Source organism: Cervus canadensis, chromosome 10, assembly GCF_019320065.1.
Source record: "Cervus canadensis isolate Bull #8, Minnesota chromosome 10, ASM1932006v1, whole genome shotgun sequence".
Taxonomy (NCBI): Eukaryota; Metazoa; Chordata; class Mammalia; order Artiodactyla; family Cervidae; genus Cervus; species Cervus canadensis.
In genome coordinates, this window is record NC_057395.1 from 25,566,582 (window position 1) to 25,585,571 (window position 18,990).

General features: G+C 37.5%; 1 protein-coding gene and 1 long non-coding RNA gene across 4 annotated transcripts; one reads left to right on the plus strand and one right to left on the minus strand.

Annotated features, from left to right (window-relative positions):
* Window positions 1–2,405: 2,405 nt before the first annotated feature.
* LOC122448235 lies at window positions 2,406–14,222 on the minus strand. Of its 3 annotated transcripts, XR_006271552.1 has the most exons (4): window positions 14,019–14,222; window positions 13,814–13,873; window positions 7,040–7,106; window positions 2,406–2,462 (listed from the first exon to the last, which is right to left on the minus strand). It is a non-coding gene; the product is annotated as an uncharacterized LOC122448235 (long non-coding RNA). The 3 variants fall into 3 exon arrangements; XR_006271550.1 differs by lacking the exon at window positions 13,814–13,873; XR_006271551.1 differs by having other exon boundaries at window positions 13,814–14,222.
* A 194-nt stretch (window positions 14,223–14,416) lies between these two features.
* COMMD3 (COMM domain containing 3) lies at window positions 14,417–18,287 on the plus strand. The gene is made up of 8 exons (XM_043479405.1): window positions 14,417–14,612; window positions 15,895–16,006; window positions 16,111–16,174; window positions 16,264–16,298; window positions 16,656–16,716; window positions 16,809–16,865; window positions 16,958–17,017; window positions 17,919–18,287. Exons 1-8 carry the CDS (start codon window positions 14,474–14,476, stop codon window positions 17,976–17,978), a joined length of 588 nt encoding a protein of 195 aa, XP_043335340.1. The 5' UTR covers window positions 14,417–14,473; the 3' UTR covers window positions 17,979–18,287.
* The last annotated feature ends 703 nt before the right edge of the window (window positions 18,288–18,990 follow it).

An 18,990-nucleotide genomic window follows, 5' to 3' on the forward strand; every position in this document is an offset into this window, starting at 1 on the left:
TCATTTTTGTCACCAAATATCTGGACTCTTTCTCCGTATTTCTAGAACCCCTCACTTTATGAGACATGACAATGAGAAACACTTCTTTTTTCCCCACCTAAGTGAGAGCTTAGTGCTGCAGTCCATGAGGTCACAGAGCTGGGCATGACTGAGCGACTGACCTGAACTGAACTGGGCGAGAGCTGTCAGTCAGATGCCTCTACCAGTTCAAAGTCCTGGGAATCAGCAACACAAAAGACACAAGGGGTGTGGTGCTCTGGTGACAGATGCCAGCTGGGGGCTGTTTCCTGAACCAAGAATGAGCACTAGTTCCAGCAGGACCCTCCTGTGCCCACCCAGTGACCGGATCTGTGCCCAGCTGTGCTGTGTGCCATTAGCTATTCTGCGTGCAGGGCTAGCTTCTGTAGGGCATGCTGTTTCCTGGCTGAGTGGCCACCAAGCAGGAGTGCGCTGGAGCCAGGTTTCCCTGCTTGTAAAAGGTAATCGCCAAAGCTTCAGGAATTTTGTAAGCCAGTCATTAAATGTAATGTTGAATATTAAATTATATAATATAAACTCACAATTAAATAAATTATCTATAAAACAAAGTAATATACTCTCTTACATCTATAGCACATTTCTCCCTGATTTCATGTTCAGTGACATCACACTGGAAGCTCGGACATCAACCATCATGGGAGTATTTACACCATGGAAATTGGCAAACACCACAAGTTGAGGCTTGATTTATTATTTTGTTGTCTAGAATTTGACTGTCTAAAATTTAACTGATGGAGAAATGTTAATACAAATTACACTGAAAAGCATGTCATGTTTATAACCATTACTTGTAAACAGCAGAGAAATTTAACAAAACATATTTTTCCCAGAGAGCTATATCTATAACAGGACAGTGTCTTTGCAGTAGCACACAACAAAATTCTCTACAATGAGACTACAATGTCAAAGGGAGGGCAGGACTCTGTCTTTCATTCTGAAGCTAAGCCTCAGCTTGTAACAAGAACATTCCAATGCTTTGAACAGTAGTTCAGTTCCTGTTCAAAACTGTTCATCTTTTTATATGTCCTGATTTAGTGGCAACATCTCTTCCACATCTTATAGCATACACCCAGTGTCCCTAAATGCATGTTTATGTTTTGACATGGTACTAGTGTGCCTATTTTTGAGGAATTTAACTACTCTATTAAAAGTCACAAGCATTTATTGAGTACCTGCTACTCGCAAAATAACTGCTGAAAAATAAGGAGAAAGTTTTATGTGGTCCTTGAAGACCTTTATCATTCAATACTAGAGGTGACATATACACAACAGCTGTAATTCAAATGAAATGTTAGGGGACTTTCCTGGTGGTCCAGTGGTTAGGACTCTGTGCTGCCACTGCAGGTGGCCCGGGTTCAATCCCTGGCAGGGAACTAAGGTCCTACACGTGTTGGGGTGTGGCCAAACATGACAAGTAAAAATAAAATAAAATAAAATGTTAACAACAACAACAAAAATGTTAGGAAACATAAAACATGTTCAAATTGCTGGGAAACCTGATTTCAACATGGTAACAATTAACCAGTTATGCCATCTATAACAATAAACCGAGCTTTATAATGAGTATCATCCAAATAAAAATCTTAATTGCTCTTTTCAACGTGAGAAGAAGGAGTCAGACAGACCTGGGCTTGAGAAGCTCCTCAGCAACTTGCTTTCAATGGTTACCTAACTGGTTAATCATTCAGCTGGGGAGGCAGGACCACTTAGGACTGATACAGACTAAGGGGTTCATTACAGGGAGTAGATATTACACAAATGGGGGGGTGGTGAAGATGTGATAGCAAAGGTCTGTGAAGGAGGGGGATAGTTGGAGGATCAGATAAAACTGCTAACCTTGGAACATGAATGGAAGCTGATGAAGGGCTCTCTTGAAACCCAACTCCTCGGCCGGTGGCCCCAAAGTCATCTGCCTGCAGAGTGGCAAGGCAGGCAGTCAGGAAGGAAAGCTGAATGCCAAGTGGTGGGAGGCAGGCACAACTGACTATGGTAACACAGCGTATTGCCTTCACACCGTGTCTCTTGCTGCACCTAATCTTGCCCGGGATCAAGAGCATTTAAAGGAGAAGACTGGTGGCATTGAGGGAGCTGCTGAGCCTCAAAACGAAAAGATGAGCCAACAAGGACATCGGTGGCAGCCTGCTTTGAGGGTGACGGCTGCCACCTCACTTCAAATCTTATACAGATTTCTCCAGAGCCAACTTTAGACAGGAACCACACAAGTGCAGAACTTCCCAGGTATCTCAGCGGTAAAGAATCCATTTGCCAATGCAGGAGGTGCAGGTTCGATCCCTAGGTCCGGAAGATCCTCTGGAGAAGGAAATGGCAACCCATTCCAGTATTGCCTGGAGAATTCCATGGACAGAGGAGTCCCGAGGGCTACAGTCCATGTGGTCCGGAAAGAGTCGGACATGACTTAGTGACTAAACAACAAATACAACTATAGAAATTTTGAGGAAAATAATTCCAGTTTAGCTAAAACATTATCGAACCAATATACTATATTACCTCAAGTAAAACCCTCTTAGCCTCAGTTCCCTTATTTGTAAAAAGGAAATAATGGTACTTACCTGGGAGTGTTGTTGTGAGGCTTTGTATGGCAAACATATTTTAAAAAGAAAAAAAAAAAAACCCCAACTCATTCCTTATTAATTCTCATTTGGGACTTCCATAGTGGTCTAGTGGCTAAGACTCCATGTTCCCAATGCAGGGGGCCCAGTTTCCATTCATGATCTGGGAACTAGATTCCACAGCCCAGGGATCAAACCCAGGTCTGCCGCATTGTAGGCAGATTCTTTACCATCTAAGCCACTACAGAAGCCCAAGAAGACTGCAGTGGGTAGCCTATCCCTTCTCCAGGGGATCTTCCTGACTCAGGAATTGAACCAGGATCTCCTGCATTGCAGGTGGATTCTTTACCAGCTGAGCTACCAGGGAAGCCCACCCACATGGCACAACTGACCGAAAATAAGAATTTGCATGCCACAACTAAAGGTCCCATGTGCCACAACTAAGACCTGGGCACAGTCAAATAAACACATATAAATGTGTTTTTTAAAATTCTCATTTAACTGAGCATCTAATATTGTATACGGCAACACTCTCCGATTCTCCATTCCTTCAGAGGATCCCTGACCTCACTAATCTAAAAATCTTTTCTACTGTCCTACTTCTCATACTATTTTTGCTGTCAATTCCCACAGCAACTCACTTCACACTCAGTATACCCCTAGATGAAGCATTATCTTAACCTCTAAAAGGATTACCCTTTCCATCAAGTCATGTCTGTCTGCACTCTTGACCCTTCAGAGAGAATCTTGGGTTCATTTTCGAGTGTCCCTCTCCATCTTTACCTACCTCCATACATGACTGAGTTCTGTCAATTCCTTCTTTAAAGTGACTTTCAAGTGCTCCTTTCTTCCTTGTTTTCACTGCCACTACCTCTCCCTGACTCTTATCTGCTAGATAGTCTCCTTAACCCCAGTTTCCTTCTTGGATCCTGTCTGAATCCTACTCAGCTTCCCGATGTCTCATTGTTCTGTGCTGATTAAGAACTTACAGTTGCTTGCTCTTGTCTATTGTACTAAGTACTATGAAAAAGTGAAAGTGTTAGTCATTCAGTCATGCCCAACTCTTTGTGATCCCATCGACTACATGGCCTGCCAGGCTCCTCTGTCCATGGGATTCACCAGGCAAGAATACTGGAGTGGGTAGACATTCCCTTCTCCAGGGGATCTTCCAAACCCAGGGATTGAACCTGGATCTCTTGCACTTCAGGCACTCTTTACCATCTGAGCCACCAAGGAAGTCCATTAAGTACTATAATTAATGTCAAATCTTTTGATCTTTGAAGAACAATATTAAGAAAATGAACAGACGAGTGGAAATTTTCTCACACACAAAAAAATAGGTAACCTGAATAGTATTATATCCCTTTGAAAAGCTAAAAGCTTTTTTTGAAAAGCTAAAGGCCTTAAAACAAAGGCAAGTGGAGGCCCAGATGGCTTCCCTGGTGAATTCTACTAAATATTTATGGAAAAAATAATACTAATTCTATATAAACTCTTCCAGGAAATAAAAGAGGAAGGAAGTCAGCATTACCCTAATACCAAAAGGAGACTGTTAGAAAAAAGAAAACTAAAGACCAGTATGTCTCATGAACATACACAAAATATCCTCAACAAATATTAGCAAATCATACTCAGCAATATATAAAAGGGATAATACATCAAGACCAAATAGGTCTTGATGAATTTATACCATAAATGCAAGTTAGTTTCAAAAATGTAAAAACCAATCAGTGTAAACTTAAACATACTCACATCAAGTCCCACACCTTGGTATTTATTTGAGAGAAATAAAGCATATGTCTATACAAAATTAGCCCACAAATCTCTATAGAGGCTTTATTTATAATCTCCGAAAACGAGAAACAATCTAAATGTCCACCAGTTGGTGGACTGAATAAACAGACTGTGGTATATCCATACAACAGAATACTATTTGACAATAAGAAGGAAAGAACTATTGATACATACTTCAACATAGGTGCATCCAAAAATATTATACTTAGTAAGAAAAGCCAAACACAGAAACTGCATACTGAAAGATTCTATTTGGAAGACATTCCAGAGAAGACGAAACTATAGTGAGACAAAGTAAATCAATGGTTGCCTGGAATCAGGGGTGAGGCAAGTATAATGACTGCAAAAGGGAAGATAGGAAATTGTTGGGACTATGCCAATGCTCTGCTTATTGAGTGTGGTATGGTTACATGACTGTGTACATTTGCTAAAACTCATTAAATTGTTCAATACCTTGGAGTCCTGTGTAGCTCAAATGGTAAAGAATCTGCCTGCAATGCTTGAGACCTGGATTCAATCCCTGGTTCGGGAATATCGCCTAGAGAAGGGCATGGCAACCCACTCCAGTCTTCTTGCCTGGAGAATCCCCAAGGTCAGAGGAGGCTGACAGGCTACAGTAAATGGTGTCGCAAAGAGCTGGAGATGACTGAGCGACTAACACACACACAAACTTTGGAGTTGTAGAGCTCAAACCTCCATATTCCAAACTGTGTGTCCTCCACTCCATGGTAGGCAAGGGTTCTTTTTTTCTTATTGTTTTAAATTTACTTTGTCTTCTCAATGCTTAGGAAGCATGTGGCTTATGCAAAGATAGTCCAAGCAGAGCCAAAGGACCACAAGTCATGGATTACTTTAACCAGAGGATGAAATAGTAACTCCCTGACAGTTGCTGTAACAACAATCAAGGTTTAGATCCTATAAACTTCAATATACTTTAAGAAGGCAGTGTAACATATATAACTTTATAGTGATCCTTACAGTTAAGATAAAAATAAATGAGAGGTGTTCTAGAGGAAAACATGAGGATGTCTTGACTTTGCTCCTGGACATTTTCTAATGAGTTGCTAACAAAGGAAATGAATGGATCAAGAAAAACTAGGGTAAGAACCAGAGGAAAGAGAAGGAAGGCCCCATGAGGCCTTCTTAAGAGGGAGGTGTTTAGAGGCTGGCTGACCATAATGGACGCTGGCCTGGATTCTGAGATTCCTGGGAAGCCAAGAAATGAAGGGTAAGATAATTACTGTCATCAAGGTCTTTGCGGGTATCTTTTGACTGTTGCTATTAAAAGAGTTCTGTCAGATTCACTGTAAAGAAGTGGTAGGCAGCCCAGAAGGTTTTTATTTAATTTTCTAAGTAGGGGCTTACGTGCTTGGGGTCCTCAAATGGTTATATCATGTGCACTACAGCTGTAAATCTGCATGGAAAAATATCTATGCCAGTGAAAACAAAATTCAGAATTACAATATTTGGTTATAATTGCATGCATGGAACACATGCTAAGGCTGGGCACTGAATGCTTTGCACATACTTAGGCTCTGAACGCTTTTCAAGAGCCATATGAAAGAGATGCCATTATTCCTTCCATTATACATTTGAGACAAATGAGACTTTGAATGTAAGTCCAAGGTCAGAGAACTAGAAGGTTGGAGAGGGATATGAACCCAATTTCCTCTGACTCCATGGTCTATATTGCCTTCATTCATTCAATAAATATTCTTTACTATCTGTTATGTACCAGGTACTTGTCTAATAAAAGAACTCTTTTTATAAAAGGAGAGCAAAGTAGAAAAATAAAGAAGTAAAAAATGTAAAGGTTTAAATTTCATGAGCTTCAGTATACTTTAAGAAGGCATTGTAACTTATTTTTATAACCTTATAGTGATCCTTACAATTAAGATAAAAATAAACTTTTAAAGCAGAGTTATGAAAATCTCCCTATTTATCTAGAATATATCTCTGGATAAGTACTCCACAAGAGATTTTTTTTATATTCCTTTTCAATAAATCTTATTATCCTAACCAAGTATATTATTTGAAAAATGGACATTCAATATGAAATCATGGATAAATTCTAATCCTAAATTTGCCATTTAAACTCTTCCATTTCCAAAATATTATTCATCTAATTATTCAGACATCCTGAAGGAAAGAAAAAAGAGAGTAACAATTTTCTTTTCATTCAAAGAATGGTGCTTTATTATTACACAGAGCAGCATTATCTACTCTTTGATTATTGTATTTAGCTGGAATGATCAAGTGATCACTTAAATTTTTTGCATAACGTAAAGCAATGCAGGAGATTGTGTTAACAGTTTAATGTAAAGTTTTGTTTTTTTTTTCCCTTTATCATTTTGGGAATTGTAACCAAGTTTTCTGTTTACACAGTTTTCTAAAACTTTAATAAAATAAAGGGAAGCTAAGAGAAAAAGCTTAAGACAAACACAATTAACTTGTCTTTATACCATTTATATCAATGGACAGATAATTAAGGCATAAGTAAAGGTTTAAGTCTGTTACTTTATGACATAGGCTCCTTGCTACCTTGGCCATTACTTGACAGGATGTTTGCTTGCAAAATGACTATTTTCCTACAGTCACTCTTGATTTTAATATAACAGACTATCATTATGACTCACCTTGAAGATTAGTCACCATAGAATGTCATAGTCTCTACAAACAGTTGAATATTGATCATAGCAACTTCTAGAAACAGAATAACCAAAATGAAATGTAAATGAATTAAAAAGTATTAGTTTGAAAATGCTTTTAGGTTTCTAAAAACACATTAATCATTGGTTAAAATGTCTTGCAACTCTCTGTATTTTAAATTTGTATTAATGTCTACCCTGTTATAAAAGTAATTTAAGGCAAACCTCAAAATTATAACATGCACAATAAAATACTGTTTTCCTTCTATTATAATTGGCATATGTAAAATCAATATTTCCATATACACTGTTAAAGAAAGAGTCCTTTGTAGAATGAGCACTCTCTATGTTCTTTATACAGAAATTTATAAAACAAAATGTGCATCTCCTTATTGATACCATTGGTCTTATAAAATATTCTTTATTTCAATTCACAAATATTTTAATTCAATTACTATTTTAAGAAAAACAAGTTTTCTTAACCCTCTGTCCATCACTACTCACCTATATATTGTAGTTGGGCCTCATTAAAAATCTTCTATCACCTTCAGATTTTAAGAAAAGCATATGAAAATTCCGAGTTTCCTTAGGCCTCATTTGCCCATGTATTTCCATTAACATTATTATTCTTTGCCAAATTTCTCCTCATTTCTTGGTCTATAATTTATAGAACACTGCAAGTCAAATAAAACTTGCCAATTATCTGATTAATTTTGATTTAGAACACCGTTGCTCCAAATGATCCAGTCCTATTTATTTTAGCACAAAATAAAATGTTGAGTAATTACCCAGATACTGGTAACTCAAATCCAAGTTTCTAATAACATGGACTGAATTGACTGTATTAATACAATTCTCCCTTTTACCCTGTTGCCACTCATTATTTTCTTGATATTTTATGACATTAAGATGACTTTATAAATCTTGCTCCCCATTTATGGAAAGTTTCCATGAAACACAGGTTAGAATGCTTACACAAAGGAATGTAATTTTGAAAATAACACTTGAAAGAGTTAGGACAACTGTGGTTATGTTTTAACCTTAATCATCAAATGTTTAGGGAGAAAGAAATGGAAATTTTCATCTATTTCATAGGCACTTGTTTTCACAACAGTCTATAAAATTACTTTCTGAGCATTTGCTATGGTGTAAAAATCAGTTATGTATCAACTCTTTAAAGTATTTTCTTACCAGAGGCAAAGAGGTTGGATGGGGATGAATGAAATAGGTGAGAGAGACTAAGAAGTATAACTTCCAGTTATAAAATAAATGAATTATCAGGATGTAATATATATTATAGAGAATACAGTAATAAACATTGTAATAACTTTGTATGGGGACAGATGGTAATGACTTACCAAGATGATCATTTTATAATGTATAAAAATATCAAGTCACTATGCTGTACACCTGAAGCTGATAGAATAGTGTAAGTCAATTACACTTTAATTAAAAATAAATTAATAAAGCAAAATTTCAGAATATTCTATATATGCAAAAAATGTGACAGAATTGAACACAATTATTCTAAGAATTTTTAAAAGTATTTTTAGACTGAACTTCTTATAAACTTGTTTCAAGTCTACATTTTATTTTGACAAGGGAAATAAAAATATGTATTCTCTTGAAAATACCATTCAAAAAAATAATTAAAATGTTAACTTCTTATCCAGTATTATTTAAAATGTCATATATCTTTCAAAATATTAAAACTCTTTCACCAAAGACTTTTTTTTACGAAGTAATCTCTCTTAACATATTATTTTGGTTTAAGTGGTTACTTTAAATGAGTTTAAAGCTTATTTTGTTCTTGTGTCTGCAATGTATTTAATTCAGATCACCCATTCTTATATTATACACATAACTTCTGAAATAAGTCATTTGATAAAAGATGGTCAGATCTTTCATTTTATAAGCAGTACAGATGATTGTTACCTGAGTATAGTCTACAAAATACTTCTTTTATTTTTTGTTTCCTTTTTTTAAAATGATACTCCTTCAAACAAAATAAGTATCATTTTTATGAATTACTTAAATTTCAAATTTTAATATATAAAAAGCATGATCTCAAAATACGAACTTTTAAAAAATACTGGCTTTATACAATAATATTCCTTTGAGTAGGCCCATTTGTTCCTTTTCTGTTGTTGTTGGAATTCATTGATCTGGTCAAAACTTTAGTTTCTGAGGTCTTAGAAAATACAGTGTTAGAGTAGAGATTCCAAAAGCAGGACCAGAAAGGAAGGGAATCTGTTAGATATTTTCTGTTGTTCTAGAGTAAGTATAAGCCATCTTAAAACTAGTTAGGTTCTGGACATGACAGATCTTTTGTTCCATTTTGAACATGACTGTGAGACTTAGTTGAATTCAGTGGAGCTAAGAGAATCTTGCTATAATGTACTGTGTCAGAGCAAAAAAAAGTAAAGAAGTTTTTTGTGACATTTCTTCTCTTCAAGGGAAAAAATTTCCTCCCTCCCTCCCTTTTTTCCTTTCTTCTTCCCTTCCTTCTTTTAAGAAATATTCAATCTCTTTCTCCCTCTCTCTTTAAAAGTATACTAACAATTTAAAGGACAGTCTGTATGTATATGGAAGAATTAATCAGACATATTCATCAAAGTAAACTTGTTTCGACATGCCCATGCTTCACTTTCATTCAACTCTAGCTAACCCATGGGTCATTCTGGCTGATACCAGATCAATGAAGTAGGAAATCAAAGTGGTGATCTTTATCATTGAAGTTGGGAATAAAACCAACCTGCTATTGAGGGGGAAATTGTTTATTATCTAAACTATTTGACAGAGTTTATTGGATGATTGGCCAGCTTCTAATTTTTATATCACTTCACTGGTGAAGTAAATATAAATTATGTGACAAGGAGTAAACTTGGTTATTATAACCCACACAAAAAGACACTTTGTCATCATTTCAATCACTTACTGAATTTAAAAGTAAATAGTTTTGATATGTCTGGGTAGAGAAATTCTAAGACACATAATTCAACCTGCTCTTTTCTCATGAATTATACTGTGAACTATAATTGCCTTCCTTGTTTCTTATTTCCTTACCTTTAAATTAAATTTTGTCTGCATCCGTTGCCAAACAGCATTTTAAATTTTTCATTTCCTTTTAAAAACTCATTCCCCATTTCTTCCTAGCTGAAGATTTCATGATTTTAGTCAGTGAGACTCAGATATTCCCATGTGACTTTACTTGCTTCAAAATAAGGGATTAAACTTCCTAACAGAAGCCCTGGAAAGTAGACACGATTTTTCCAATATGCAGAAAATCCTTTGAAACTTATAGACTGTTAAGATACAAAGATTTAACATTAAGAATTATCATTTGATTATTATGCACATTCCTTTAATATTATAGAATTATCTCATTCTGACTCAAGAAGCTAACAAAATCAAGGCAGGACACTCAATGATAAGTTCTAAATTTTACGTTATAAATTCATGACTATTTTCCTTTTTAAACAATATCTTGACTACAGACTTTCCTATTTGCAAAGTTTAACAAAATCATAATTTCTTAATTTCAAAAGAAATACTTTGATACTAATCTATTTAAGAAACTCAGTTTCTTAGTAGTATGATCATTTAACCTATTACAATTTAGATTTGAAATATTTAATTTTGATTACTGTTATATCACATTTTAAAGTTTGATATTTTCCTAAAGCAACTATCTGAAAAGTGAAAATTTAAAAATACCACTAAATGATGAAATTATTAAATAAAAATTGTACTAACTAGTTTAAATGTTTTGAATTACAGTTTTGGGGAAAAAATTCAAAACATTTGTACAAAAACATAAGCATGAATTTTATAAGCATTTTAGAGAATGCTGTAGCACTGATTTTCATTCCTATGGTTCCAATTTCTTTAATGTGACTAGCATTTCACTTGCCCTCACACACTAAGGCACAAACTCCATTGAAAGGAATTTGAGTTTATGCTCCAATCCTCAAATACAGGACAGGCTATATGATGTAAGGGAAGGAAAAGGTTGTATTTGCCTATATTAATTATTGTAGCAATGATCATTTATAAATTCTTAGACACTGGATTAAATATTTACTTTGAAAATTAAAGCTTTCTTGTCCCCTCTGAATGCTCGATGTGGTCTTTTGACATGTGCCACAAGACTACATTTGAAATCACTGAACTCTGCTGTCATAAATGTGCAAAAACTTGATCATTTAAATTCCAAGACCCAATCTACACCTTGCCAAGTTAAGATATTTAATAAAAGAATGTGTGTAGATTTTATAAACTTGACTAATTTTGACTTACACTTTTATATACTATTTGCATCTCAATTAATCACTCCTTCCAAATGTCCATTTGTGGCTAAAATAATTTTAAAATAATAAATTGTTTTTATTAATATTTCTCTCAAGGCTTTAAGATCACTAACCATCAAATAATCCATATGAGGGAATAGAGACAGAAGATGGCTTCTTGTGTTTGTATAATATTTAAGCATTTTTAACACCCTTCTTTCTGGAAAATGAGCAGATAATTCCATGAGTAGGGATAAAACAGAACCCCATTAGAACACAGTATGTATGCCAATAAAACCTTTGGATGCATGAGCATTTAAGTATATTGGCTTTTTTTTTCTCCCTGTGGATGTTCAAGGAACTCTTTTGTCTAAAGGAATACTTTACTTAAGTTTTCTCTGCACAAAAGCTAAAGTATTTATACAAACTAAAAATTAAATACTAGAAATTGTTTTCTGCAACTAACAAATGTACCAAGGAGGCCTCTGGGAAAAGCTGACCACACAGATCCTACAAATGCCCCAGCATATTTAAATTGTACCCATGGTACAGAGGCCAATATTAAATTGGCTTCTAAAAAAAACAAGTTAACTAACCAGCACAAAGGATATAATGTATTTTAAGACATTCTAAAACATTATTTAAAATGATACTTTCTAATTCTTTGAATAATTTGTAGAGCCTCAAAAAGAAACCCAAATTTATCAGCATTGTCTATCTTAATATTTGCTGTGTAAAAATAAAAATACATTATTAACACGATCTTTGAACATTTATTTTGCAATTTTCAGCTGAATATAATTGTTATTTTAAAACGCTCTTTCAGGGCAAATTTAATCTATTGGCTTTAAGGCTGAAGAATTTTTTAAGTCTAGTGCCATTTTCAGTGATCAAAGTAAAAATTTTAAATAGTCCCCCCCCCAATTTCAGAATGTGTTCATATATAGCTTTTCTAATAATATAGAATATACTGATCTTATTGCCACAAGGAAGAGAGCCTACATCTACATAATCATGCCTTTTAATGATTATACTTAAATGTATTTCAATGGCTTCCTTGTTAAAGATACACATGTATGATCTATAAACAAATACTTAATCCTGTGCCTCCTTCAAAGGGAGTTGAAATAAATGTAGCTATAGGAGAAAAATTCAGTTTTTCTAGTATCAGAAAACATTACGGTGCAAGTTTTGGTGTGAACTGGAAATGGACCCATCACTTAGGCCTAACACAGAAATACATATAGGCAGAAGAGGACAAATGCCTTGTAAAAGAAAGGACTTACATATATACAGGAGAGTAACATGACAGTTATTACAGAAACAATTCTTGTGAATTTCCTAACTTTTATGCTCAGAAACTCACATTTAATTGTACTTACTTTCCTCTTTTAAAATAGCATTTTAAAAAAATCTATGCTTAGCATTACTGCCTTCTTTTTTGACACCAAATTACGATTACAGTTATCAACTCAAATTCTTTTAGAGTATTAACAATCAATGTTATGCAAGGTTATAAAATATATATGTAACAAACATAATGAGCTTGGGTGTTGTTAATGCTGTTTAACTTTTACACAACTCTGCCCTGTAAAATATTCCTTATGCAAATCAGATATCTTGACATTTTTCAACTGACATTTTACTACTGATGAGAAACAGGGAGTTTAGAAAGAAAAGAGAGATGGGAAGGAAAAATGAACATGATTAATAGGTGTTTGTATCATAAAGACTCAAGGGAGACTTTTAAATTCTTCACTGTTCCTATAGGCTGACCAAAGTGGAAAGCTTGTTCACATGCCTTTCAATGCTTTCAAAGGAGAACTGAGTAGTTACTCAATCTTTACTGATGCTAAATTATTCTATTTGCGTTCTGTTGTTGTGAAATCAGGTACTTTTTATCCATTGATGCAAGGTTAATGTTGACTGTATTCATTAGGAACTTGTTTTTCAAATAAGCACCTAAATTATGCCTTTAAAAGTGTTTCATGCTAAGTCTGTTTCAAATTATGCCTCCTGAAGACTAAAACATCTTCCTCCTTCCTTATCCCTCCTCTCCACCCGAAAGAATTTTAAATTCTTTTGATAAAAAAAACTCATAACCTACTTTGTTGTGCTTTTTTCTTTTTTTAAAGAATCATTCTTGTTCTTCAACTTCGTATAACTATAAAGGGGGAAGTTACTTTATACAATATTTGAAGCTTCAAAATTATGGGCATTCCCTTCTAATAAAGATTTTGTCATTCTTAACTGTATTGTACTAAGATAACTATCTGATATAAATATTTGAGGACTGCTTGACTACTTAAAACAGGACCCATAGATGTTGTGAGCACAGTAGCACAAAATTTGTACCAGTTTCTTTTGGAAAGGTGTTTATTTGCAGCTGCATCTAACTATTTTTTTTATCATTTTGTCCAATGTGTTCGTAAATAAGGTATTATTCTCTCAGTTGTCGAAATACAGAACTTACATGCGCGCACTGTATGAATGTATACATGTTTACACACACCTCCACGTAGAAAGGAATCAACTGCCGTATTCCAGAAATGACAATGAAAAAGGAGAAATAAGCAAGAATTATAATTAGAGGTCTACAGTCTCATTCACATAAGGGCAGTGCTAGGGGGTTAAGCAGTTGAGTTAAAAAACAAAAAAGCTCAAAACCAAAAACCAACCAGTTGCCTTAGATTGGAGCTTCCCGCAGCTTTCGCGCTGAGCGGGGCACGGAGAAGGAGTAGTTCTCGGGGCCGGTGGGGACCGGGATCCCGACACCGTCACCAACACCCGCGGGGTCTTTCGGGAGCGCTCCCGCGGGCCCCGGAGGAGCCGGTGACAGTCCTAGGTGAGCGCCGAGCGCGTCCACAAAGCGCCCGGGCCGCCCCTCGCACTAAGGCGCGGCGGCGGCGGCGGCGGCGGCTGGCGCAGAAGGAAGGGCGAGACGGAAGCGGCGGCGGCGGCTGGCGGGCGGCCGGGGACGCGGGCCGGGAGGCCGCCGGGGAGGCCCCGGGCGGGGAGGCCCGCAGCCCGCGCCACCGCCGCCGCCGCCCCAGCCGCGTGCGCGCGGCCGCATCAGCTGAGCGCGCGGCGCGTGTCACGTGGTGCGCGTGTCGAAGGTCACGGCGCGCTCACAATGGAGCTCTCGGAGTATGTGCAGAAAGGCTTCCAGATGCTGGCCGATCCCGGCTCCTTCGACTCCAACACCTTCACGCTTCTCCTCCGGGCGGCTTTCCAGAGTCTGCTGGACGCCCAGGCGGACGAGGCCGTGTTAGGTAAGCCGCTCGGCTCTGAGCTGGATCGGCCTGGGTGGAGGGGCGCTCGGAGAAGAGGAGCGAGACCGAGCGAGAAGGGGAAAGCCCCGGGAAGAGGAAGTCTTCGGGCTTTGCCCTTCGCTCCGGACGGAGTGTGGGGATGTGGTTCTGCCAGAACCCACAGCGGACCCAGATCACTGTTCTCTCCTCAGTTGGCACCTGCACACCGCCAGCTACACTTTCCTGGTCTGATTTTCCCTCTCAGGCTCTTTGTTCTTTTGTAAAGCCGGTGCTCAAGTCTTGTTTGTGGCCTAAACATCTAAGGTTTTCACCCTGGTCTGGGGCAGACTGACACTTGGACTTCATCAGGGCAGCTCCCTGCGATTCAAGCTTTCAGTACTAGGCTGGCGAAGGTTTTAAAGGGTCTGCTTCCAGAGTAATTACTCGGTCAAATAGTGTTGACATTTTCCAGCTTAGAGAATACCTCAAGTTCCTCTGATCATTCCAACACTCTAGTTCAACATGTTTTGCACAGTTTTCACGCCCAGACTCTTAAAATGTGGTGTATAATGTTTTGTTCCGCATCAGTTATCAGGAAGCAAGTCTGTTTTAAGTGGTCCGGTCATTGCGGAGTGCGATGTCAGTATGGATGGAGGCATATTTTAAGATAGATCGCTTTTAAATGCTTTTCTTAATTATAAATATCTCAACAATTCAAATTTTTGTGTTTTTTTCCCCTATAGTTTCACGAGCTAAACATGTGTACAAAATGTATGAAAGTGGAAGTTCTTTAAACGAAAATAGTAACCACCACCTGGGTTGATCTCCAAAAAAAAAGACTGTCGAAATTTGAAAATATTTTGAACTCTTTCCTTCTCCTCCACCTCCATGTATTAAAGTCCGTGGAGCCAGTTACCTACCCTAAAATTAGTCTTTATTAGAAGGAAAGTTTATTCATTCTTAAATTTACACCATGTAAAATATTTATCTTATATTCCTCCGTCCAGCTTTAAAGTGACCACTGTATATTTTACAATAGGACTTTTTTTTTTTAAGTATTAAGGTAAAATAAAAAGAAGGTAATTTGACCAGGTAACAGCATGATTATTGATGTGTGCTCTTCATTGTTTTGCCATTGACCATATTGCTCATCTCATTTACTTAAAATTTCTAGTCCTTATAGTTGAATTATTCTTATTATCTTGTTAAAGAGAGTTCTTCACCAAATGAAAATACCTTTTTAGAAACAGGACTATAAAGAATTTATTATCACAGGCATCACTGGCAATTACTTTTATTGTAGATCACCCAGACTTGAAACATATCGACCCAGTGGTTTTAAAACATTGTCATGCAGCAGCTGCAACTTACATACTGGAGGCTGGAAAGCAGAGAGCTGACAAATCAACTCTAAGGTACAGGATTTATTTAAATATCCATTTGTTTTAAAATAGTGCCTTTATGATTCAAATTTCAGTTTTTAAAATGGAGACTAAACTTTGGCTTTTTTTTTTTTTAGCACTTATCTAGAAGACTGTAAATTTGACAGCGAGAGAATAGAATTGTTTTGGACAGAATATCAGGTTACTTAAATTTTTAAAACTTAACAATTACTATTTTTCTTCTACTCTGTTTGCAAAGACATGTTTTCTTTTTCTTTTTTTCTTACCAGAATAATAGGAATTCCCTAGAAATCCTACTGGGAAGGTAGGTACTGTATAAGGTGTCAAGCTGAGCCACTTTTCACTTGCAGGTATGAATGGAGAGTGCTGGTGTGAAACAGAACAAAAAAACGGGGATCTAGGCCAAAAGAAAAGGGGCCAAAGGGCAAGTGAAACAATTAAGTTAAGCTAATGTTTTTAAACATAAAGTTTATTGAGATAATTTTTAAAATGCTCTAAATTCAGAACTTGAAATAAAGTTTAACAGTATTTTAATTTCAGAATGGATTAAAATTGTGTGTGTGTGTGGTGCAGGAGGTGGTAGACACCATTGTTGGTAAAGGACAAATACTGAAAGTTTTTCTGTAGCTATTATGTACAAAACTGTCATTATATCTTTCAGTATAGGCAGATCTCTCCCTCATATAACTGATGTTTCTTGGCGTTTGGAATATCAGATAAAGGTAAGGTTTAACAAATGTTCTCTAGGGCAATTTAGGGAATCTAAAAAAAAAAAAGAGCTAAAGACTGAAATCTCTGTGTTATGTTGTTTTAGACCAATCAACTTGATAAGATGTACAGACCTGCATATTTGGTGACCTTAAATGTAGAGGTATTTATACAGAAGCCCTGTCTAAAAATTAAATGTATAATGAAATTTTCAATTTCCTTGATTTAAATAAACAGCATTTTTTTCTTCCCTAGAACACTGACTCCCGATCCCACCCAGAGATTAGTTTTAGTTGCAGCATGGAACAATTACAGGTACAGTATTAGGATCTGTGAATATGCCTATCTTCTTACAATTTTTAATTGCGAATTATGCCCATGGAAAGTTCAAAAGAAAATTAACCATCTGTCAGTAGATAATGAAGTTTGGTTAAAGAATTATTGGGAAGGGGTCTTCAAAAGAAATATTTTAAAATAGGCTTTTGAAATTAAGATGTTAACTAATAGAGAACTGGTCTGGTTTGCTGTTCCCTTCAATTAAAATAAACTTGTAGTGTTGAGTGTAAATTCTATTAGTGATGTGTTTGAGCCAGTAGGACAAAGGAAAAGAAAGCTTGGCTTTGAAAAATGTTCTCTTTGCTTTCAGAAACTTTGAAAACATGATTTTTAAACAGTGGTTTTAAATGACTTTTTATAAAGGGGCAAGTTACAAAAATTCTGAAACTGTTCATATTGTCTGTGTAAGACACTGGGGAAATTCAAAATTACATTGATTAATGGACATGACAACGAATTTATTTCTTAGCACTTAAAAAAATAAAGGACATCACTTGAAATTTTGATGAAATTGATTTTTTCCAAAGGAATCTCCTGCAGAGTCGTTTTAATGTAACCATTAATTGAACTTTAAACTTTCCAAAAGATGTGAATACAGCATTATCCTTGTTAGATAACTTGAGAAATTTAATTTTGGTAAACCTTGAGTGTTCAGAAGATTCAGTTAGAAACTATATTTCACATCTGAGGGCAAGCATTTTGAAGATGAGACATTTTAGAGGAAACGTTTACTTTGATAGTGGTTTGTCAAAGGTTTAAAATCTTGAGTTTAAAATTGTTGAGAAAGTGTCTCCCGACTTTTTTCTTGCATCTTTCTCAAGCTTGGATACTTCTCTCTTGTGTTTTATCCTAAAAACGAGCCATGGTATACATCTTTCAGGACTTAGTAGGAAAACTTAAAGATGCTTCGAAAAGCCTGGAAAGAGCAACTCAGTTGTAACTTGGGAAAGTTAACGATCTGCCCGGATCTAGAGGAAGACCAGGAACGTCTTGCCGTCCGCTGAACTATCATTTCTGCGAGCTGGATGTCTTCCTTTTCAGAACAGATTTTTTTGTTTTGGATTTCTGTCACTCATAGGTTTTGACACTTTATTTTTTTACACCTCTGGAAGGGTTAAGAGGGAATTTCTGCCTAAGTATTTGAATCTTTAGTATTATCCGTACACTTGATCCCATTTGATCTTTTCCACGTCTTCCAAAAGGAAGTAGACAGTATTACATTCTGAATAAATAAGTTGTTCCCACAAAAGAGTGGTGAGAGTTTGTCTGGATTTGAGTTTGTTAATTATTACTTTGAAGACATAGACACGATTGGCGTTAACTTTTAACGATCTCCTCTCCTCAGGATTAAAGTTAAACACTCTGGAAAGGATGCGATCTCCGGGGTTGCTTGAAGACCCCAGCTTCGGGACGTGGGGAGCGGGAGCGGGCGCGGTCGCCCAGCGGCGGGAGCCCGTCCATTCCGTTAACTGCGCCCGAGGGCTCGCCCGCAGCCCGACCCTCGCCCGCGGAGCTCCCGAGGCCCGGGAGGGCCGGCCCCGCGCGGAGCCCCTGCCCGGAGCGAGCGGCTGTCCGCGCGCGCCCCGCCTCGGCCACTGGCGGGCGGGAAAGGGGGCCGGCGCGGCCGCGGGAAGACTGGGGCGGGCGCTGTTGTTTCCGCGAGCCCAACTCGGGCGCAGGTTCCGCGCCGTGGCGCCGGAGTCTGGGCCGCAGCCCGTGGGGCCGAGCGGGGGGTGTCGGCCGGCGGTCTCTTCGCAGACATGTGTGCCGCGGGCGGAGACGGACGGCGGAAAGAAAGAAATAACGGGGGTTGGGGTGGGCTGAGCTGCGTGCGGGGCCGGAGCGATGCCCGCGCCGTGAGCAGGGTGGCGCGTGTGGCGCTGTGGAGAAATGTCTCCGCAGCCGCGCCAGCGCCGCCGCCGCGCCGAGCGAAGAGGAGGAGGGGGCCGGGT